Source organism: Mobula hypostoma, chromosome 21, assembly GCF_963921235.1.
Source record: "Mobula hypostoma chromosome 21, sMobHyp1.1, whole genome shotgun sequence".
Lineage (NCBI taxonomy): Eukaryota > Metazoa > Chordata > Chondrichthyes > Myliobatiformes > Myliobatidae > Mobula > Mobula hypostoma.
In genome coordinates, this window is record NC_086117.1 from 41,077,462 (window position 1) to 41,101,989 (window position 24,528).

At 42.2% G+C, this 24,528-nt stretch overlaps 1 protein-coding gene across 2 annotated transcripts in view; it reads right to left on the minus strand.

Annotated features, from left to right (window-relative positions):
- pnpla7b (patatin-like phospholipase domain containing 7b) overlaps positions 1 to 24,528 on the minus strand; it is a 334,759-nt gene that overhangs the window by 170,536 nt on the left and 139,695 nt on the right. For both annotated transcript variants that reach the window (XM_063073811.1, XM_063073810.1), the window contains exons 20-21: positions 13,221 to 13,334; positions 8,462 to 8,537 (exon numbers count right to left, since the gene is read on the minus strand). In XM_063073811.1, coding sequence (XP_062929881.1) covers positions 8,462 to 8,537; positions 13,221 to 13,334 — 190 coding nt within the window. The remainder of the gene's footprint in view (positions 1 to 8,461; positions 8,538 to 13,220; positions 13,335 to 24,528) is intronic.

Genomic DNA, 24,528 nt, shown 5'->3' on the forward strand with positions numbered 1-24,528 from the left:
GCCATTCTGAAAAGGTCCCGTTTATTCCCACTCTTTGCTTCCTGTCTGCTACCAATTCTCCACCCACACCAATACCTTACCCCCAATACCGTGTGCTTTAAGTTTGCACACTAATCTCCTGTGTGGGACCTTGTCAAAAGCCTTTTGAAAATCCAAATATACCACATCCACTGGTTCTCCCCTATCCACTCTACTAGTTACATCCTCAAAAAATTCTATGAGATTCGTCAGACATGATTTTCCTTTCACAAATCCATGCTGACTTTGTCCGATGATTTCACCGCTTTCCAAATGTGCTGTTATCACATCTTTGATAACTGACTCCAGCAGTTTCCCCACCACCGACATTAGGCTAACCGGTCTATAATTCCCCGGTTTCTCTCTCCCTCCTTTTTTAAAAAGTGGGGTTACATTAGCCACCCTCCAATCCTCAGGAACCAGTCCAAAATCTAACGAGTTTTGAAAAATTATCACTAATGCATCCACGATTTCTTGGGCTACTTCCTTAAGCACTCTGGGATGCAGACTATCTGGCCCTGGGGATTTATCTGCCTTTAATCCCTTCAATTTACCTAACACCACTTCCCTACTAACATGTATTTTGCTCAGTTCCTCCATCTCACTGGACTCTCTGTCCCCTACTATTTCTGGAAGATTATTTATGTCCTCCTTAGTGAAGACAGAACCAAAGTAATTATTCAATTGGTCTGCCATGTCCTTGCTCCCCATAATCAATTCACCTGTTTCTGTCTGTAGGGGACCTACATTTGTCTTAACCAATCTTTTCCTTTTTACATATCTATAAAAGCTTTTACAGTCAGTTTTTATGTTCCCTGCCAGTTTTCTCTCATAATCTTTTTTCCCCTTCCTAATTAAGCCCTTTGTCCTCCTCTGCTGAACTCTGAATTTCTCCCAGTCCTCAGGTGAGCCACTTTTTCTGGTTAATTTGTATGCTTCTTCTTTGGAATTGATACTATCCCTAATTTCTCTTGTCAGCCACGGGTGCACTACCTTCCTTGATTTATTCTTTTGCCAAACTGGGATGAACAATTGTTGTAGTTCATCCATGCAATCTTTAAATGCTTGCCATTGCATATCCACCATCAATCCTTTAAGTGTCATTTGCCAGTCTATCTTAGCTAATTCACGTCTCATACCTTCAAAGTTACCCCTCTTTAAGTTCAGAACCTTTGTTTCTGAATTAACTATGTCACTCTCCATCTTAATGAAGAATTCCACCATATTATGGTCACTCCTACACAAGGGGCCTCTCACGACAAGATTGCTAATTAACCCTTCCTCATTGCTCAAAACCCAGTCTAGAATAGCCTGCTCTCTAGCTGGTTCCTCGACATGTTGGTTCAAAAAACCATCCCGCATACATTCCAAGAAATCCTCTTCCTCAGCACCTTTACCAATTTGGTTCACCCAATCTACATGTAGATTGAAGTCACCCATTATAACTGCTGTTCCTTTATTGCACACATTTCTAATTTCCTGTTTAATACCATCCCTGACCTCACTACTACTGTTAGGTGGCCTGTACACAACTCCCACCAGCGTTTTCTTGGCTCTCATCTCAGTCTCAAAAGGAGAACTTCAAAAAATTCACCTGCTGGAATCCTTCATAGAATCTCCCCCAGTAACTGCAGCTTCCCTTTATAGGGAATGTGTGCCAGGATGGCACTGAGAGAATCAATTGTACATGTGAATCTTCCTTGCCTTCTATGCTTTGACAGCTGTAAGTGACTGGGTTCATTAGTAAATAGCACAGGAAAAAAGGTGAAGATGTTAGAATCACTCAGCAGTTCAGACAACATCTGTGGAAAGAGAATCTATTCATGTTGCATGCCCAAGACACTGTCAGAATTCAGGCATTAACTGCTTCGGTTTCCGCAGATGCTGCCTGACCTGTTGAGTGTTTCCATCATTTTCTCTATTTCAGGTTTCCAACATTGTAATTTTCTTGATTTTCACAACATAAGAGGTGTCCAGTGGAAGAAAACAGCAGTGACATGAAATGTTTTGTAAGATGTTGTGGGGAGATGACAAACCCAACAGCTCTCCTCAAAAAATTAAAAGCAAAAAAAAACAGCAGATGCTGGAAATCTGAGATAAAGAAAAAGCTGGTGATGTACAGCATGCCCTCCAATATCTTGGAGAGAAACAGAATTAACATTTCGGGTTGATGACCTTCCATATTTCAGAACCAAATTTTTCCTAACACTTTGTGTTAGCTCACAGTCGTGGGTAAGCACCAGTCGTGGGTAAGCACCAGTCATAGTCAAGTTTTTGTTTACTTTAACCTCCAATCCACTTTTCTTACTTACTCTGACAGACTGACATTTGTGTTGTTCATTAATGGTTTTAATATATTTTTAAAAATCGATCTCAACAAACTTAGCTTGAAAAGTTCAGGAAATATGCTTGGAGCTAAAGAAAACATTTTCATTTGTGCAGCACCTTTGACTTCTGAACGAGATGGAAGTACATTATAAATGCAGCAGTTTAATTTGTTGATACCTGCAATATCAATTTACATAATAGTGATCATAATATGATTGAATTCATACTGCAATTTAAGAGGGAAAAGCACAAGTCACATGTATCAGTATCATACATCAAAGTTGCTGGCGAACGCAGCAGACCAGGCAGCATCTCTAGGAAGAGGTACAGTCGACGTTTCAGGTCGAGACCCTTCGGCCTGAAACGTCGACTGTACCTTTTCCTAGAGATGCTGCCTGGCCTGCTGCGTTCACCAGCAACTTTGATGTGTGTTGCTTGAATTTCCAGCATCTGCAGAATTCCTGTTGTTTGTTGTTTGTTGTTTATATCAGTATCATAATGGAATAAAGGGAATTGTAGAGGCACGAGAGAGAAGCTTGCCCAGGTGGATTAGAGGGGAATACTGGTGAAGTTTCCGGGAATAGTTCACAAGGCGCAGAATAGTTATGTCCCACAGAAGAAGTTGTTCTCAAATGGCAGGGCTACGCAACCGAGGCTGACAAGGGAAGTTAAAGATTACAGAAAAGCCAAGGAAAGGGCATACAAGATAGCAAAAATGACTGGAAAGTTGGATGATTGGAAAACTTCTAAAATCCAACAAAAGGCAACTAAAAAAAGCTATAAGAAGGGAAAAGATAAAATATGAGGGCAAGGAACACACATAAGAAAATGCTGGAGGAACTCAGCAGTCCTGCTGAAGGGTCTCAGCCGGTAATGTCAACACTTTTCCATAGATGCTGCCTGACCTACTGAGTTCCTCCAGCATTCTATGTGTGTTGATTCAGCGTCTGCAGATTTTCTTTTGAATATGAGGGCAAACTAGTCAATAATATAAAGCAGGATACCAAAAGTTTTTTTTTCAGTTATAGAAAGAATAAAAGGGAGGTGAGAGTTGATATTGGACCACTGGAAAATGATACTAGTAAGGTAGTAATGGGGGACAAGGAAATGGCAGATGAGTTTAACAAGTACTTTGCTTCAGTCTTTACTGTATGCCAGAAGACCGTGAGTGTCAGAGAGCAGGAGTGAGTGCCATTGCTATTACAAAGGAAAAAGTGCAAGGCAAACTCAAAGGTCTTAAGGTGGATAAGTCATCTCGACCAGTTGACCTACATCCCAGAGTCCTGAAAGAGGTTGCTGAGGAAATAATGGATGCATTGGTCATGATCTTTCAAGAATCACTTGATTCTGGGATGGTCCCAGAGTACTGGAAAATTGCAAATGTGTCTCCACTCTTTAAGAAGGGAGGAAGACAAAAGAGGAAATTATAGGCCAGTTAGCCTAACCTCAATGGTTGGGAAAGTGTTAGAGTCCATTATTAAGGATGAGGTCTCAGGGTACTTGGAGCCTAATGATAAAATAAGGAAAAGCCAGCATAGTTTCTGTAAAGGGAAACCTTAGCTGACAAATCTGTTAGAATTCTTTGAGGAAGTAACAAGCAGGGTGGACAAAGGAGAGGCAGTAGATGACATTTACTTCGATTTTCAGAAAGCATTTGATAAGGTGCCTCACATGAAGCTGCTTAATAAGATAAAATTCAATGGTGGTTTACAGAAAAGATACTGGTATGGATACAGGAATGGTTGACAGGCAGGAGGCAGCGAGTGGGAATAAAGGCTGCCAGTGACTAGTGGTGTTCCTCGGGGGTCAGTACTGGAACTGCTACTTTCAACATTGTTTGTCAATGATTTAGATAGTGGAATTGATGGCCTTGTGGCAAAGTTTGCGGATGATACAAAGACAGGTGGAGGGGCAGATAGTACTGAGGAAGCAATGCAACTACAGCAGCACTTAGACAAATTGGAAGAATGAGCAAACACATGGCAGATGGAATACAGCGTTGGGAAATGTACAATAATGCGTTTTGATAAAAATAACAATAGTGCAGATTATCTAAATGGGGAGAAAATTCAAACATCAGAGGTGCAAAGGGATTTAGGAGCCCTCAGGCAAAACTCCCAGAAGGTTAATTCATGGGTTGAGTCTGTGGTAAAGAAGGCAAATGCAATGTTGGCATTTACTTCAAGGGGACTAGAATATAAAAACAAGGAGATAACACTGAAGCTTTATAAGACAATAGTCAGGCTGCACTTGGAGTATTTGGTCCTCACATCTCAGAAAGTATGTGTTGTTTTTGGAGAGAGTCCAGAGGAGGTTCACAAGGATGATTCTGGAATGAAGGGGTTAACATATGAGGAGTGTTTGGCAGCATTGGGCCTGTACTCACTGAAATTTAGCAGAATGTTTGGAGATCTCATTGAAACCTACTGAATGTTGAAAGGACTAGATAAGGTGGATGTGGAGACGATGTTTCATATGTTGGGGGTATCCAGAACTAGAGGGCACAGCCTCAAAATTGAGGGGCGACCTTTGAGAACAGAAGGAAGGAGGATTTTTTTTGAGCCAGAGTGGTGAATGCTCTGCCACAGACTGCAGTGTAAGCAAAGTCCCTGGGTATATTCAAAGCAGAATTTGACAGATTCCTGACTGGGTGGGGCATCAAGGGATATGGTGAGGGGGCAGGTGTATGGGGTTGAATGGGATCCAGGATCAAACATGATGAAATGTTGGAGCAGACTTGATGGGTTGAATGGCCTAATTTTGCTCCTATATCTTATGGTCTTATTAAGCAACAATACATATAAGAAAATTAAAAATAATTGCGTAGCAAACATATTTGGATGGTATTAACCAGAGGAGAAATGCTGGACAAAATTTCCTATACATTTTTTCAGATATTGGCATGAGATATTCTGTTTTTTTCAAATTACTCAAACCCAGCTTTGGATTAAAGTCATCCTAAGTCAGTATCTCTAATTGGCTAGCACGCCACCAACATTTTTAAAGAGTCAGTCTGGATTAATCTTTGAGAAGCTTAAATCTCCTGTTTTTGTCTGCATCCAAAGTACTGCAACCTAAATTGGTTGAGGAAAACTGTATGCACTGGATTTCAGTCATATATTTAAAAAGTCATCCAACTTAGTTGGATCAGACAATTTATGAACAAGTCTAGTGAGCAATGCTATCTGACTTCATTCCAAAATATTCACCATTTTTAAAAAGAAACAGCCAAATTAAACCAGCACTCCTACTGGTTGCCTGCTCTCAATGCTTTGAGAAGGTCCCTTGCAATCCAACGATTCACTTGCCTCCAACCCAGTGTCCACTGAGTTGAGAACTTCTGCTAAATAGTTAAGCTGGTAACCTTGGGTCAAACCAGCATAGACTGAAAATTGACATTCACAGGGAAGGTCCAGCTCACTGGTTGAAGACTTCCTGCCAATCCACGATCCGTGAATGTAAATAGTATGAACTTGGCAGAGAGGAGAAACAGAGGCAACATACCCGGATTAAATAGCTCCAGATGCTATCCCCTTGGATAGAGTTGGCCTCTACCGCTCTGCAGCTGACACTTAGCTGACTCCATGCCAGTCCCGGAGGTCAGCTGCTTCTCCAAACAGCGATATTATTAGCGGAATCAGTGCTACAAAGCTGCAGCGACCCGGGTGCTGTGTGTTGTCCTGTGACTCGGAGTTTCCTCCCGCATCCCAGAGATAGAAACATAGAAACATAGAAAATAGGTGCAGGAGTAGGCCATTCGGCCCTTCGAGCCTGCACCGCCATTTATTATGATCATGGCTGATCATCCAACTCAGAACCCCGCCCCAGCCTTCCCTCCATACCCCCTGACCCCTGTAGCCACAAGGGCCATATCTAACTTCCTTTTAAACATAGCTAATGAACTGGCCTCAACAGTTTGCTGTGGCAGAGAATTCCACAGATTCACCACTCTCTGTGTGAAGAAGTTTTTCCTAATCTCGGTCCTAAAAGGCTTCCCCTCTATCCTCAAACTGTGACCGCTCGTTCTGGACCTCCCCAACATCGGGAACAATCTTCCCGCATCTAGCCTGTCCAATCCCTTTAGGATCTTATACGTTTCAATCAGATCCCCCCTCAATCTTCTAAATTCCAACGAGTACAAGCCCAGTTCATCCAGTCTTTCTTCATATGAAAGACCTGCCATCCCAGGAATCAATCTGGTGAACCTTCTTTGTACTCCCTCTATGGCAAAGATGTCTTTCCTCAGATTAGGGGACCAAAACTGCACACAATAGTCCAGGTGTGGTCTCACCAAGGCCTTGTACAACTGCAGTAGTACCTCCCTGCTCCTGTACTCGAATCCTCTCGCTATAAATGCCAGCATACCGTTCGCCTTTTTCACCGCCTGCTGTACCTGCATGCCCACTTTCAATGACTGGTGTATAATGACACCCAGGTCTCGTTGCACCTCCCCTTTTTCTAATCAGCCACCATTCAGATAATAATCTGTTTTCCTATTTTTGCCACCAAAGTGGATAACTTCACATTTATCCACATTAAATTGCATCTGCCATGAGATGCAAGGACTGGCAGGATAGTTGGTTACTGTAAGTTGCCCCTAAGTGTAAGTGAGTGGGAATATTGAAGGGAATGTGATAACAGTAGTGAACAGGAAAGAGTCAGGGTAGGAATGAGTTGCTCTGAGAGCCAGCAGACTCAATAGAATACTCAGTTTCCTGAAGGAATGCGTAAACACAGAAACGTGTGTGTAGGGCTCAGAGCCGAGCAAAGGTGTGTTCAGTTGCCCCAGTTTCCAGGCGGCACCAAGCCTGCTGCCAGCACGTGTGCTCTTCCAAAGCTGGCACTATGTCAAGAGACCAATATCACCCAGTTCCATGAGCCTGGCTTGGGTGTATAGGTGCAGCTTTTGCACCAGAACAATTTTAAGACTTTAGCTTTGAGACGGGTTCAAGTTGCTAATAGCTGGTTTGGATTTTAATTTTATACCTAAGCAGATCTCAAGGACATTGTGTACAGTCATCATTAGAATTAGTACAGCAAGATACTAACAAAACTGGTAATATTGGATAATTTATGTTAGAGTATACTATTACAATTCTTTTGCTAACAATTTAAATGTTATCAAAACATATTTATGGAAAAAAAATATTTAATAATTTGTACCACCCTTTATTATTCCATTACACCCTGAAGTATTTCACAGCGTAATGCAAAACTAAAAGTTACAGTTACAAAGCTATCAGTTAAACACAAGTTGTTGGGAGCAGCTAGCCAATCCCAAGGCTCTCCGACAACAGCTTGTGAGGAGAAAAAGCAATTTCGAGCAACTTCCCATCGTAAACCAGGTCAAAATCTGCAAATGCAGAAAATCTCACCCACCCAAACTTAACGATAGTCTTCCAGAAAATACAGGCAGCCTAATGAAATGTGCAGATACTTAGCAGTTGAAGTTTAGTGCCAAGAACTATGGTGATATATTTTAGTGGAAGGAATAAGGAAAGGCAAAGTAATATATAAAAGACAATTCTGCAAGAAGCAGAAGAACAGGGAGAGGTGTGTGACTGTGACTGTGTAAATAACAGGCATTGTAAATTGAAACACGTTTGACCACAACTGGACTACTGAGTTCAATTATAGTCGCCACAATATCAGAAAAATTTGAAGTCCTTTCAATATTTCTGGGAAAAGAGAAACTTCATGTATGTAGGTATACTGGAGAAGCTGAGATTGCTCTTAAAGGGAAGAGGTTGAGTGGTGATTTGATGGAGATGTTTAAGATCAAACAGAGTTTGAATAAAATGAACAAGAAACTGCTCTCACTGCTGGAAGTGTCAAGAAACAGAGGACAAAGTCTAGAACAACCTTGGGTAATATGAGAGAAATCTTTTCCAGGCAGTGCAAAACACAAAAGGGTGGTTAAAGAAGATTCAATCACTTATATAAAAGGGAATTGAATAGAAAACTGAATCAGAAAAGTTTGCAAGTGTTTGGGAAAACATCTAGGAACAAGGAATGACTGAATTGCCAACAGAGTAAGCAAGGACTTGAAAGACCAACATTCATGGATCCAACAACTACACTTTCAAGAGGGGAACAGATTAGTGCAAATCTTTACCTGCTAATGGACCACTGACTTGCTGCAAGTTACCCAGGATCTTCTGGCCCAACAGATGAATGAGTCGTGTAACCACCTTCAAAATAAATATTGGCACTTTAGAAGAGGAAGTTTGTGACTGTTCACTGGAAGATATAACTATTCCACCATATTTACACCTATGAGGCACATTTAACAAAATAAAATATTCCGAAGTGTTTTATAGTTAAGTTACAAGAATTTTGAAAACAAGGGACTGAAGGCAGTGAGATGCAAGGTTCAGTGAGGGAATTCTAAAGTTCAACAATTAAAAACATTGCAGACAACTAAAAGTAATGAAAAGAAAGCAATGTGCCATAATTTCCCAATAAGCAACATGGGATAATTTCATTAAAACTTCAGTTTTTACCATCATAACATGTGCATAAAATATATGTAGTCTCCCACCAAGTGGGTGCTCTCTATTTTACATAGAAGAGATGTGAAAAGCAAATTAAAACCACTCCTAACAAATTCATGCTCATCCATAAGTAAGGCCTCCTTTTTCCCAAGCCTTTCAGACATAGCTCAAGCTGATAAAATCCTGCTCAAAGGCTATGGAGGAAGGAAGCATTGAAAATAAAACATAGATGCTGGAAATCTGAAATTTAAAAAATGCTTGTGATGGTCAGCAAATATTTTTCTACAGATGCTGCCCATCCTGCTGAGTGCATCCATCATTTTCTCTTTTTTTATTTAAGGAAGAAATCTTATTTGTTTGAGCACTCAACAAGGTGAAGGATCATGGTGCTTTGGCATGGAACACCTACTAGTTCAGGCACTCATCTGTTGGTAAAACTATGGTTAAATATCAAAGACCTTTTCTAGCCTGTTGTAAATAGCAGGATCCTGCAGGGGTAGTGTGATGTCCCTGGGCAGGGTGGTTGAGAATCAGGAAGTCCCAGGCTGTGAGAAGGTACCAATAGAATGTCTAAGGTGGCAGAGACATGAGGTAATGCATATGGGGAAAGGTAGCACGGTAAGAGATAATTGGAAATGTAGAGGAGTAGAGTGATCCTGGAGTACATGTCCACAGATCAGTAAAGGTGGCAAGACAGGCCCTGTGAAGGCTATAACCACTAATAAACCCTTTACTGGCAATGGAATACACTACTTAGCAGGGAAGTCATGATTGACCTGTTCCAACCACTAATTAGACCAGGACTGCACAGCTGGAACTGTGGATAGCTCTATTCACCAACTACAAGCACATTATAATTCATATTTGAGGAGGTGTAGATGAGATCTACAAGAATGTTGTCAGAGTGGGATTAGAGTTGCGATTGAAGGCTGGTTGGGTAAGTGTTATTTTATTTGAAACACAAGAGGCTGAGGTGAGATATAAACAAATTTGAAATTATGACAACTTTTAAAAGATATTTTGATCAGTGTATGAGATAGGAGAGGTTTAGAGGGATATGGGCCAAGTGCAGGAAAAATGGAATTGTTTGGTGGGCACCATGGTCAGCAGCAATGGGTTTGATTAAGGGCCTGTTTCTGTGCTGTATCAGTTGACTCTGTGAGAGGCTCAACTGGGTAAACAGTGAGAATAACACAGACTTCAGTTAATTGGGAGACGGAATAGAAAGAATCTGACAAAGCCATTTTCATTCACTGACTGTCTGAAAGGCTGATAGAAGCATAAACCTTTACAGCAATATAAAGTACTTTAATGAGCATTTGAAGAGCCTTAACCGATAAACTATGGACCAAGATCTGGAAAGACTGATTAATCCAAAGTACATTTTTAGTTAACCTGAACACAGGTCTTAAATTTCTATAACTCTATAAAGCCCAATTCCCAAATTATAATATGACTACTACTATGCAGTACACCAATTCTTTCACTTTTCACACCAACCATCCCAAAACCTGCCTGAGTGATATAACTTATTAGTAATTGATTAGAGACTCTTTTCATCTGACTTAATAAAATATCCAGATGAACTGATCAGTTGTCCCCCGATCAGATCTTCCAATTATATGTGATACAGTCATACAGACAGAAGGTTGATGTTCAGCTTATTGTGGTTGTGAAAGAGGTTGCCAGTCAAACTGATTCCTATACCCTTTCCTATATGTCCACCTTCCACATTACTGGTCATCCCCAGGTTATGTTTAGGGTTGCATTCCCGACAACCCTTCATAACTTGAAGAAATTGTTACATGTAATCATGAATATCTATGCTAAAGACATTTGTAAAACTATAAAACTATTGAATATAAAGATTGATATTTTTTCCAATAAGTATTGATACAAGGCAAGCTTATAGGGCGTGTTGCTCTTTGCCTGTATTCTACACAATGTTTCAATTCACTGAAACCAACATCTACTTTCATTAACAAGCCCTCTAACTTAAGAACAAATTTAGTAAGCCGTAACTTATTTCGAGTTTGTTCATCAGACAGTTGTCAAGGTTATGTATCCAAGGACCAAAGAGTACTGATTTCACAGTGCTCTTCCTCCACTCATCTTCACAATAAGCTATCAAATTCTTTATCCCCCAGGTCCATTTTCAAGTACTTGCAAGTGCGCAATGCACTCTCTCATGTTTCAAATAATCTTCAGACTTGCTCATTTCTGGTAATCTACAAGACACCACTTCATTCCTGGAAGTTTCACCCAATCACATTCATTTCCTTAAAAATTATAGCAATCTCAGCTTCACAGATGTAAAGCTGTGGAAAGCATGAGTCTATCAATTTCTGAACACTATTTAGAAAAACAACTAAAGAGGTGTGCTTTTGATGTAAAATGAAATGACTCAGGCCGTGATTACTATGGAAACAGAGCCCCTTGCTGAGCACACTGAATAAAATGCCTCCAGAAATGTCACATGCATCATTCAAATAAAACTTTTCACCTTTCAACCAGCATCTGCATACAGAACTCTTTATAATTATGATAATAACTGAGCAGCCAACCATTCTTAAGTTATGTAAAGAAGCACCTATCAAAGGTATTTAAAGCCCAATTAGAAGTGATAATTAAAATGAAGAATTACTTCACCAGTGAACTAAGTGAACTTTAATTGATACTCAAGCTCATGGAATGACAATCAGACCTGGATATACACACAAAATATTAACCAGATCATCACTGGGCCTACAAAAGAGGCAAGTAAGTATACCCCTGTTTGAAAGGAAGACATCTGAACCAGGAAAAAAATGATTTGTGGTCAACAGGCTTCCTAGAGTTACACAGATCCATGCTGATCCTCATGCTCCATGGAGCTCCTCTTGCACCCTGCCTTCTACTCATTTCCTGTTGTGTCTTTACTTGCCCTCAACATCTCCATACAACTTGCCCTCAGCTACTCTAACATCCTAACCACTGCCTGATGATGAATAATAACATTTTTGAATTTTAGTTTCAAAACTCCAGCATTTGCAAGTCTTTGTCTTAATATCCTCAATTGGTGACAGTTATTTATTAAAGTAAATACTTTCTTCTTCAATCCCAATCGAAGTAGAGGTCTGCAAAGTGCTGTCTAGAAAGGCAATGGAAGCAGGAACATTTAGTACATTCGTAACTCGCCTCGAAGAGACATGATCTGCAGAGCTACTGATCAAATGCTAGGAGGTGGGATTGAGCTATGCGACACTCTGTCAGGCATGGTCATGATGAGTCAAATTCCTTCACCTTTGCTCTAAATTTTCTCCAGTACTTTGCACAATTATTGCAATTTCACCTTGCCATGCATTATAAACACCAAAGACAAAGCAAACACCAAAAATTGAAAGGTCACCCTGATGCTGCAGAAGCCCTCCTTTATGTACGATACTGCTTTATACTTGGACCTGTCCTCAAATTCAGTACACATTTACAACAAATAAGATTTGGCTCCTTAAGAAGATCTTTCCAAGAAGTCAGCTCTGCTAGACTCAGTGCTCATACTGTATCCCTTTATACTCTACCATTTATGCAGTGTAATGCTATCTACTTTGCAGTAAAGTTTGCACTGACATGGGTAAGGGTGTGGAGATGGGGGGGGGGTGTAATAAATGCCATCACGTGACCAAACATTTACTATGGCTGCAATCTTGATGCCGTGTTCTGATAATCAACGACCTGCACAAATGTTGAAGTACTGTTGAGTTGAGTTTTACCCTGCCTCTTCTTCTCGATGGCTATGTGAGTAGCTTCACTCTCAAAGATCCTGTCAGCACTGCAATGAGTACTGCACAAAGCAACACAGATGACGTGCAGTGAATAGCACAGAGTGTCATCTGCTCTTGTTTTTGCCCACATAAAAATAAATTCCAAAGCATCAGCTGTGAATAAGGTGCACTACTAAAAAGTAGACTTGGTTTGGGATGTGTGAGAGTGAAGAATTAGGAAAAGGAGATGAAAACCGCATCCTTTCTTAAAACATTGGATACACTGAGCTGGTCAGGCCACTTCTGCAGAAAGAGAAACTGGATTAACATTTCAGGCTGACAACCCTTCATTAGAACTGTCAACACTGCTGAGCGGTCATCAACCTGAAACATTTACTCGGTTTCTTTTTCCACAGACACTGATGGATATGTCCAGTACTTTCCAGCATGTTCCACACTTGTTTCAGATTTCTAGCATATTCAGCTTTTTGATTTTCGTACACCTATTCTTCTGGGCTTCAAACAAGCATCTCAACTTTTCCTCAATGATGTGTGTGGTGTTTCAAGTAGAATTTCGGGGTCTTGGTGACGACCTAACCAACAAACAACAATTTTGTTTACCCTATGAATGTGAATTTACCTGTGGGTATCTACGTTTGATGGAGTTCAAAGCTCCCTCGGGAAGTTTGGCTAGTTCCGAGTCTCTAACTGCGTGTACAGTGGTGGCGCAGGGCTGTCGAGTAAGTGCTTCTACCTGTGGGGTTGGGGATAGAAAACAGGAACTATTAGAAATAAAATTAATCAGTCTATAACTTTTAACATTCATATGTAATGGCAACATCAAGGAAAATTAAACATTATAGGGCTGTGATAGCCCAGAGTCAAATCATTTTGCTGAGATTTAATTTCCACGTGGTTTTGAATACCTGGCTTTGCAACAATCACAAGCGGTTTCCCACTGTGGGCAACATAAGGTGCAATTATAAACTTATAGTGACTATGGACTGGTTTGGGTCCAGCTCAGATGAATGAAATAAACATTTCTTCTGTCTTCTGGTTTTCTGAGTCCCAAAGGGACACAAGTCTGCTGCACTTTCAAGCCAATTGATGCAGAACATTTTGTTGGGAAAACCAGATTGACAGTCCAAACCACTTAAGGACTACTTATGTGAAACACTTTACTTCAGCGGTAATAAACCAAATCTTTCATTATGTATATAATCACCAGTTTCCTGAGACAAGCTGATTACTAACAAGCAGTACACCTTCCGCCTTGATGTGTGTAAACTACAGCCATCTTTGACGCCAGTTATAAACTTCATCATTTCATCAAAAATTTTATTCTCCTCTAATGACGAAGGTACAAATCTGAACCAGACTCACTTCACCTTTGACCTTGAATTTAGCTTCTGATGCCCCATTAAAGGAAAAGGTTCCAACTTTCCTCCTCTGTATATTTCTTGCCTGGATTCATTATATATTGTGAATCTTCTACACAGCTGTTTATATCCCGCATTTCTCTAACAAGTAAAACCCTGAGCATATTTATTTGTTTGCAATATGGCAGCTTCTTTTTTCCCCCAGGTACAATAACTTTGCACTTCTTCCAAAAATTAGTTTTATATTTTGATTAATTACTTCAATGAAAGTTCTTTACATTCATTGTTTGCAACTCCGATGACATATCTGTCATTTCATATTTAATCTCATTATAATAATGGGATACAAGCACATCTCACATGCATGCTAGCTTTTTATTAGCTTCTAAAGCCTTATGATCATCTACAAAAATTATCACATTGCTATGGTAGAGCCGTGATGAGCAAAAATTTGTTGTGGTATTTCCATGGTTGTAACAAGAAGTACCTAGACATTATTCCCATGTGCTGTTTTCCTTTTCAGTCCTTGCTTCCTTAAACTTTAAACAAATGGGCAAAATGACAGCACTTAATCTGCCATTTATTGTTCTTTCCACAACTGACTATACCTATTATACTGCAACACTGGCCACTCTAACAAGAATGGGAATAGAGAGATAATTTACTGAAAATACTCTTGTTTTTAGGATACACAACTTCAAACACTCTTTGTCTCAGAGTCTTTCCTCTAGGAAAACTGTAGATAAAAGCCAATGACATTTCTGGGTCATGTATTCATCGATGAATGATTACTTGTAACCCACATCTTGACTTTGATTGCTGGTAACCTACATCCTGGAGGCTTTTATTCTGATTTGCCATCTTGATTCCAGTCTTGGAAAATAACCTTGTTTTAATCATTTTGGGTGAGGAATAAATTTTTGCCAGGGTATAGGGAAGAATTTCCCATTCCTCAATATAATCCTAGGAGCTTTCAGTATGAATTGTCAACTTACTTGGGATGTTCTCTGCTTGCGCTGCTACTTAATACTCTACTTACAGAGAGACTTTCCACTCCAAGTTGTTAATAATGAACATTGAGCTGAACTGAATATGGACTCCTTCAATCTGGTATTTTATATTCTGTGTTTTTGCTCATCCCTTCTTGTTGCTGTTTGCACAATTTGTTGTTTTTTTTGCACATGGGGGTTGATGTTTCTCTTTGAACAGATTCCAAAATGAACCTCAGGGCTGTATACTGCATACATACTTTGATAGTAGATGTACTTCGAATCCTTTAGTAACATAAACAGGCCATCTTATACAAAGGGCCCAGAAAAGGCAACATTTCACTATGTCTCATTAACATCTTGTATTCCCTCTTTTCCTTTTACTTTGTCTTTTACAGTTTCCCCTCATATCAGCTGTATCATGTCATTCATTCCCGCCAAAAGTCCCTACTTTTCCAATTTGTTTTGTTAGCTCACAAAATTGCTAGATTTTCACCACATCATGTTTACCCCAATTCCTAAGATTTCCTCACATAACACTCCGCTTACTTATATTAGTTACCCATCTTTCTTAACATCTGCTTATGATCCTGCATCCCAAAAGAAAGCATGCAGAAACACTTAAAAAAAAGGAAATCAAATATTAGCTTGGTCAGCACATACATTGTAATCGTGATGCTTTCAATGTGAAGACTGCATGGTTTTCCTCCAGGTACTCCGGTTTCTTTCCATAGTCCAAAGATGTACTAGTTGGTAGGTTAATTGTTCACTGTAAATTGTCCATGATTAGGCTGGGATTAAATCAGGGGTTGCTGTGCGTCACGGCTCGAAGGGTCGGAAGGGCCAATTCAGAGCTGTATCTCAACAATAAATAATAACACCAGTTGGCATTAAACCAGCCAAGGAACAATGTTCCCACTCTGTTTAATTCCAGCCAAGTCACTCTCCAGTTCAATAACAGACTGTAAAAGCAGTGCATATACCTAAATTGTCCAACTTCTTGGGCATCTGCTACATGGTATTTGTTACAGATGTAGAGCAATTTCAAGAATGAAAGTTATCTAGCAAGTTTGTGTAGATTCTTCCCACAGAATGTAATAGCACATAAGGAAGCTCTTTGGCCCACCAAGTCTGCATTGGTTCAATGTAAGAACAATACAATTAGTCTCATTGCCTCATCCTTTCCCTGGGGCCCTACAATTCTTTCATTTTCAGATACTTCTCCAGATTCTTTTTGGATGCTGCAATTCAATCCGCCGTCACTATGACTCCTGGCATTGCATTCCAAATATTAACCACTGGTTGCATTAGAACTGAAATTTCCTTATGTTACTTCTGGTCCTTTTGTCTTCATCCCTGGTTTTTGGCCACTGGAAACAGTACTATTTGCTCAGTCTATACCATTCACAATCACTCTGGCAGAACTCCCCACAATGCTCTCTGTTCCAAGTGAAGGAATATCAGCTTTTCCATTCCAACTGAAGTTCTGCCAGCCCTCGTCACCCCTTCCTCTCACTGCTTTATACTGACCATCTCCCCTCTGCAATCTTGGTCCTGATGCAAAGTTTTGAATGAAATATCAATTATGCCTTCACAGATGTTGCCTGATCTGTTGAGCTCCTCCAGCAGTTTGTTTTTCTCCATCTCTGAAATTATTTAATAAAGCTCTTCAGCATCCTTTACAATATCTTTACATCCTTCCAAATGTATGGTCCAATCTCTGGCTATCCATCCCACAGGATGATGATGGTTCCTTTCAATCAGTTTGTGGGGTTTATACCCCATTCCAAGGAGCAGCATGTGCGTGAATGGATTTTAGGTGAGTAGGGGGTTGCACAGGTCCAGACCCAGCCTCTCGACATCCCCTCCCGGATCCAGCGGCATGGTGGGGTCCAAGACGGCTAGGGGAAGTTCTGTTGCAGTGAATGGCCAGACCAAGCTTCAATGCAAGGGATGTCCTTTCCGCACTTCACGGCACGTGTTTGCTAGATGGCCTTTGACCCTACGACAGGGTTCATCCACCCTTTGACAGGTCTTGATTTCATCCTGCAGGGTGTCTAGCCACCCTCCTCACCAGGCAAGCCTGGTGGGGGAGCCGGTTCAGTCACCGACCACCTGACCATGCGACAGGTAGTACTGGGTTACATGGTACCAGTAGCACTCAGACGAGCGACCTGACAAAATTCCACAATCCACGATCAGCTAAAGCAATATTTTAATTAAGACTCAAGATGACTTCCTTGCTCTGTGCCTTTATATATCAAGCACAATATAAAACCCATTTCTCAATCAACCTTGCCGCTTTCAACAAACTATACACTCATTATACATCTCTTGGTTCTTGTACCTCTTTTAGCAATATGCTTTCTAGATTATCTTGTCACTTCTCATTCTACCTACCAAAATGTTATAGTGACACAGCTGTTAGAGCTGCTGCCCCACCTCAAGCAGCTTGGATCCATTCCAAAACACGTCTTATCAGTGAGCTTCTGCTCTCTATTGTGGCGTGGGTTTCGTCCAAATGCTCCAGTCTCCTCCTGCAATCTAAAGATGTGCAGATTGGTAGGTGCAAGGGCCACTATAAGTCACCTGGATTGTTTAGGTGTGTGGTAAAATCAATGCAGAGTTGAGAGGATTACAAGAACAAGTTACCGGACAAAAGTAGCGAGAAAAGTGGACTGTTCTGTGACCAAGTCAACAGTCTTTTCTATCATGGAAGTATGGAAGATACAAGGCTTCACATTTCTCAGTGAAAACTGGAACAGCCGACTCCAACGGGCCAGAAAGGAATGTGCTTCGAAGCATATCACGTAATCGGTAGGTAGCCCCGTCTCATCTCCAATGAGAAAGTAAAACTCTCCAGTTACAGATAGATAGAACCAAACCAATAATGCACAAGCTATATTTAAAGCAATGTTTTAAAATGAGTCACATTTCTATTAGTAAAAACTAAACGCGCAGTTAACAGGTGAAGAAGTTTGAAAACGATGAGGGCTGTAAATGTCCTTACAGTGGTTGCTAGGTGATGAGAGCATCAATGATCACTTAGTAGTTACTCCATTGACTACTGACGAGGGCTCTGTCTAAAAATACCAACTAACCCACAGCCGAGCCCAGGGGAGCAAACAGCTTCTTGTTCAGTGGTTAAATGTCACAGGTTTTTGTGGAACATGAGCTGAATTAATCTATACCACTTCCCCAAACCCTCAAGTTGAGTTGCATTGTACAAACTGGTACATGATTTTGGCTTTCAGCAACAAAGCGCTGTACAAAAGACAGCAAGTAAACCTGCCCCCTCTGTATGTCATCTTTCTAAATTTTAAATCACAATTATCCATTCTTTTTTCCAGAGTTCCGAAGAAAGGGCATGGGCGTGAGCCATTAACTCAGATTCTCACTCTACAGATGACACGCTAAGTGATTTTCTGCAGTCTCTCCATTTATGGCTAGGATTGATATTAATTAAAACTTGCATATCTGTGCCTGCATTAGGACACCAAGATTGGGTGACCTTTCCTTCCCTCAAAATAATAATGGACCCCATCTATCCATGTATACATCACTTACAAAAACCAAAAGGAACAGTGCAGGATACTGGGAATCCAAAATAAGAAAAAAAAGGCTGGAAATATTCTGTAGGTCAGGCATCATTTTTGAAACACAAGTTAACATTGGAAGCTGATTTCGAGCATCTTATGTGTTGTTTTTGTTTTGCAAACCGTTTTAACTGTGATTGCTATTTACCAGTTTGGGTTGAAGATTATTGGAGGAAAGTAAAACCCATTAATATGCAATTTAGTACAATGCCCCTTCATCTCTGGAACGTGAGGTCAAGGAAAGTTCCTAACCCTTGGTAGTTACTTATATAGTTGCAAAGTTCTGTATGAGCTTCATTCAGCAAAATGCAGTTAAGCCTAAAATGCAAGTCCTGCTCAGTTGGTGTTTTAATGAAGAGATACTATTAAAGAACAGAAATTATTTTCTAAGATTTATCTTTGCTTCATTTATCAGAGCAGTGCTGTTTTGACCCCGGACAAGTTGCTGGGGCAGGATAAAACTGCTATGTTCACTATCTAAATGCTGTGCATCTGCGACCATCTGATACACATAGCAGAGTAGGATGGAAAAAGCAAGCCCGTACTTTCTTTGAAGGCTCAGTTTGGCAGTGAATTACCTTTAGGGAAAAAAAATTCAGCTCAGAGCTCTTGGCAAGTGACAACCCATTAATCTTCGGTGTTTCAATACAACAATTCGTTCTTGAACACAAGGTGACTTTATCGGCACCAGTTCCCAATTAACGAAATGCAAGTGATAAATCTCAAGAAACTGTAGAAATTATCATCCTTTTGACAGACAGTGAGTAACGGGCTGCTATGTGCCAGCAAAAGTGATAACGGAGATATTTAAAAAGGCAAAAAGCATCAGTCACTTCTGAAAAAATACTCATTGACACATATAATTGCAAATTATTCTTATGCTAATCACATTGTAAGTGAACGATTCTCTTGATTTAAGATACTGAGTGATAAAGTGGGAAGCTGGCAGGATGGAATTCCTAGAGAAACGAAGATTGCAGATGCTGGAATTTGAAGCAATGTACAATCTGTAGATGGAACTCAGTGGATCAAGCGGTTTCTGTGGGAAGGAAAGGAAAGGAACTGTCGACATTTCGCCAAACACCAGCACTAGGTGCAGTGGATGGTAGATAGTATTAGGGGGGAGGGGAGTGGTGAGACAGGAGCCCAAGGTAATTGGACAGCAAGAGTTGAGCTCATCATATACCAACAGCTGAGTGCTGATGGGAACAATTACCAGAACCAACACTGAGGGAGAGCTGGAGCACTTCAGTATAAGACAGCAATCAGCTGGAAGTTAATGATGGTGTAAAACCAACTGCATCGTTGCATTTTCCACTTCTTGATGATGGGATTCTTTTAGTGTCAGACCTGATAACCTCCATTACCTCAACCACACCATAAGACACAGTAGACCAGAGATTTGTAGTCCTGACGAAGGGTCTCGGCCTGAAACGTCGACTGCACCTCTTCCTAGAGAGGCTGCCTGGCCTGCTGCGTTCACCAGCAACTTTTATGTGTGTTGCTTGAATTTCCAGCATCTGCAGAATTCCTGTTGTTTCCAGAGATTTGTATCTGCTTTGCCACTGAATAACATTTTTTTGTACTTAGCATCACCCCCCTACCATCCCAGCACTCATCCACATCCCTTCCCGTTTCTTTTATACAGAAATTTCTAAATTTCTTTTTGTTTGTATCTTGAATAGCAGAATCCTTACTTTGAGAGTTGTAGAACACTGAACAACCAGGGAAAACATTCTCATCCACACTACTATGGCCCATTTTAACAAGTGTATGTTTCTAATAATGACACTCTGTTCCTTTGAACAAAGTGTAGACGCAAGAGACTGAAATCTGGAGCAACAGCCTGCCGAACTCAGCATTTCAAGTTCCCTGCCAAATATTGCTCAACCTTCTGAGTTTTTCTAGCAGATTGCTTATTGCATAAGAAAGTGGAAGCTCAGTATATTTTCTCTTACCATACATACAATCCTAGGAATCAATCCAGAGAAACTTCTCTGCACTCCCTCCATCGCATATATCACTCCCTCCTTAGATGAGGAGATCAGATTTGGGCACTATATTCCATCTATGTGCTCTTATCAGGGCCTCAAATAATTAAACAAGGTTGTATTTCCTCACATCACCTTGCAATAAAGGCCAATGTACCATTTCCCCTCACAATAATTTGCTATGCCAACACACTAACTTTCAATGACTCCTGTACAAGAGTTGAGGTCTAGAGAACAGACATGATAATACTGAAACAGACCAAGCAGCATCTATAGGAAGAGGCGCAGTCGACGTTTCAGGCCGAGACCCTTCGTCAGGACTAACTGAAGGAAGAGTGAGTAAGGGATTTGAAAGCTGGAGGGGGAGGGGGAGATGCAAAATGATAGGAGAAGACAGGAGGGGGAGGGATAGAGCCGAGAGCTGGACAGATGATAGGCAAAAGGGGATATGAGAGGATCATGGGACAGGAGGTCTGGGAAGAAGGACGGGGGGGGGGGTGACCCAGAGGATGGGCAAGAGGTATATTCAGAGGGACAGAGGGAGAAAAAGGAGAGTGAGAGAAAGAATGTGTGCATAAAAATGAGTAACAGATGGGGTACGAGCGGGAGGTGGGGCCTTAGCGGAAGTTAGAGAAGTCAATGTTCATGCCATCAGGTTGGAGGCTACCCAGACGGAATATAAGGTGTTGTTCCTCCAACCTGAGTGTGGCTTCATCTTTACAGTAGAGGAGGCCGTGGATAGACATGTCAGAATGGGAATGGGATGTGGAATTAAAATGTGTGGCCACTGGGAGATCCTGCTTTCTCTGGCGGACAGAGCGTAGATGTTCAGCAAAGCGGTCTCCCAGTCTGCGTCGGGTCTCACCAATATATAAAAGGCCACATCGGGAGCACCGGACGCAGTATATCACCCCAGTCGACTCACAGGTGAAGTGATGCCTCACCTGGAAGGACTGTTTGGGGCCCTGAATGGTGGTAAGGGAGGAAGTGTAAGGGCATGTGTAGCACTTGTTCCGCTTACACGGATAAGTGCCAGGAGGGAGATCAGTGGGGAGGGATGGGGGGGACGAATGGACAAGGGAGTTGTGTAGGGAGCGATCCCTGCGGAATGCAGAGAGAGGGGGGGAGGGAAAGATGTGCTTAGTGGTGGGATCCCGTTGGAGGTGGCGGAAGTTACGGAGAATAATATGCTGGACCCGGAGGCTGGTGGGGTGGTAGGTGAGGACCAGGGGAACCCTATTCCTAGTGGGGTGGTGGGAGGATGGAGTGAGAGCAGATGTACGTGAAATGGGGGAGATGCGTTTAAGAGCAGAGTTGATAGTGGAGGAAGGGAAGCCCCTTTCTTTAAAAAATGAAGACATCTCCCTCGTCCTAGAATGAAAAGCCTCATCCTGAGAGCAGATGCGGCGGAGACGGAGGAATTGCGAGAAGGGGATGGCGTTTTTGCAAGAGACAGGGTGAGAAGAGGAATAGTCCAGATAGCTGTGAGAGTCAGTAGGCTTATAGTAGACATCAGTGGATAAGCTGTCTCCAGAGACAGAGACAGGAAGATCTAGAAAGGGGAGGGAGGTGTCGGAAATGGACCAGGTAAACTTGAGGGCAGGGTGAAAGTTGGAGGCAAAGTTAATAAAGTCAACGAGTTCTGCATGCGTGCAGGAAGCAGCGCCAATGCAGTCGTCGATATAGCGAAGGAAAAGTGGGGGACAGATACCAGAATAGGCACGGAACATAGATTGTTCCACAAACCCAACAAAAAGGCAGGCATAGCTAGGACCCATACGGGTGCCCATAGCTACACCTTTAGTTTGGAGGAAATGGGAGGAGCAAAAGGAGAAATTATTAAGAGTAAGGACTAATTCCGCAAGACGGAGCAGAGTGGTGGTAGAGGGGAACTGATTAGGTCTGGAATCCAAAAAGAAGCGTAGAGCTTTGAGACCTTCCTGATGGGGGATGGAAGTATATAAGGACTGGACATCCATGGTGAAAATAAAGCGGTGGGGGCCAGGGAACCTAAAATCATTGAAAAGTTTAAGAGCGTGAGAAGTGTCACGAACATAGGTCGGAAGGGATTGAACAAGGGGGGATAAAACAGTGTCGAGGTATGCAGAAACGAGTTCGGTGGGGCAGGAGCAATCTGAAACAATAGGTCGGCCAGGACAGGCAGGTTTGTGGATCTTGGGTAGGAGGTAGAAACGGGAAGTGCGGGGTGTGGGAACTATAAGGTTGGTAGCAGTGGATGGGAGATCCCCTGAGCGGATAAAGTCGGTGATAGTGTGGGAGACAATGGCCTGGTGCTCCTTAGTGGGGTCACGATCGAGGGGTAAATAAGAGGAGGTATCCGCGAGTTGTCGCTGTGCCTCAGCAAGGTAGAGGTCAGTACGCCAGACTACAACAGCAACCCCCTTATCAGCGGGTTTAATAATAAGGTTAGGATTAGTGCGGAGGGAGTGGAGAGCAGAGCGTTCCGAAGGAGTGAGGTTGGAATGGGGACAAGGTGCGGTGAAGTCGAGACGGTTGATGTCCCGTCGGCAGTTGGCAATAAAGAGTATCTGTCCCCCACTTTTCCTTCGCTACATCGACGACTGCATTGGCGCTGCTTCCTGCACGCATGCAGAACTCGTTGACTTTATTAACTTTGCCTCCAACTTTCACCCTGCCCTCAAGTTTACCTGGTCCATTTCCGACACCTCCCTCCCCTTTCTAGATCTTTCTGTCTCTGTCTCTGGAGACAGCTTATCCACTGATGTCTACTATAAGCCTACTGACTCTCACAGCTATCTGGACTATTCCTCTTCTCACCCTGTCTCTTGCAAAAACGCCATCCCCTTCTCGCAATTCCTCCGTCTCCGCCGCATCTGCTCTCAGGATGAGGCTTTTCATTCTAGGACGAGGGAGATGTCTTCATTTTTTTAAAGAAAGGGGCTTCCCTTCCTCCACTATCAACTCTGCTCTTAAACGCATCTCCCCCATTTCACATACATCTGCTCTCACTCCATCCTCCCACCACCCCACTAGGAATAGGGTTCCCCTGGTCCTCACCTACCACCATATTATTCTCCGTAACTTCCGCCACCTCCAACGGGATCCCACCACTAAGCACATCTTTCCCTCCCCCCCCTCTCTGCATTCCGCAGGGATCGCTCCCTACACAACTCCCTTGTCCATTCGTCCCCCCCATCCCTCCCCACTGATCTCCCTCCTGGCACTTATCCGTGTAAGCGGAACAAGTGCTACACATGCCCTTACACTTCTTCCCTTACCACCATTCAGGGCCCCAAACAGTCCTTCCAGGTGAGGCATCACTTCACCTGTGAGTCGACTGGGGTGATATACTGCGTCCGGTGCTCCCGATGTGGCCTTTTATATATTGGTGAGACCCGACGCAGACTGGGAGACCGCTTTGCTGAACATCTACGCTCTGTCCGCCAGAGAAAGCAGGATCTCCCAGTGGCCACACATTTTAATTCCACATCCCATTCCCATTCTGACATGTCTATCCACGGCCTCCTCTACTGTAAAGATGAAGCCACACTCAGGTTGGAGGAACAACACCTTATATTCCGTCTGGGTAGCCTCCAACCTGATGGCATGAACATTGACTTCTCTAACTTCCGCTAAGGCCCCACCTCCCCCTCGTACCCCATCTGTTACTCATTTTTATGCACACATTCTTTCTCTCACTCTCCTTTTTCTCCCTCTGTCCCTCTGAATATACCTCTTGCCCATCCTCTGGGTCACCCCCCCCCTTGTCTTTCTTCCCGGACCTCCTGTCCCATGATCCTCTCATATCCCTTTTGCCTATCACCTGTCTAGCTCTCGGCTCTATCCCTCCCCCTCCTGTCTTCTCCTATCATTTTGCATCTCCCCCTCCCCCTCCAGCTTTCAAATCCCTTACTCACTCTTCCTTCAGTTAGTCCTGAGGAAGGGTCTCGGCCTGAAACGTCGACTGCGCCTCTTCCTATAGATGCCGCTTGGCCTGCTGCGTTCACCAGC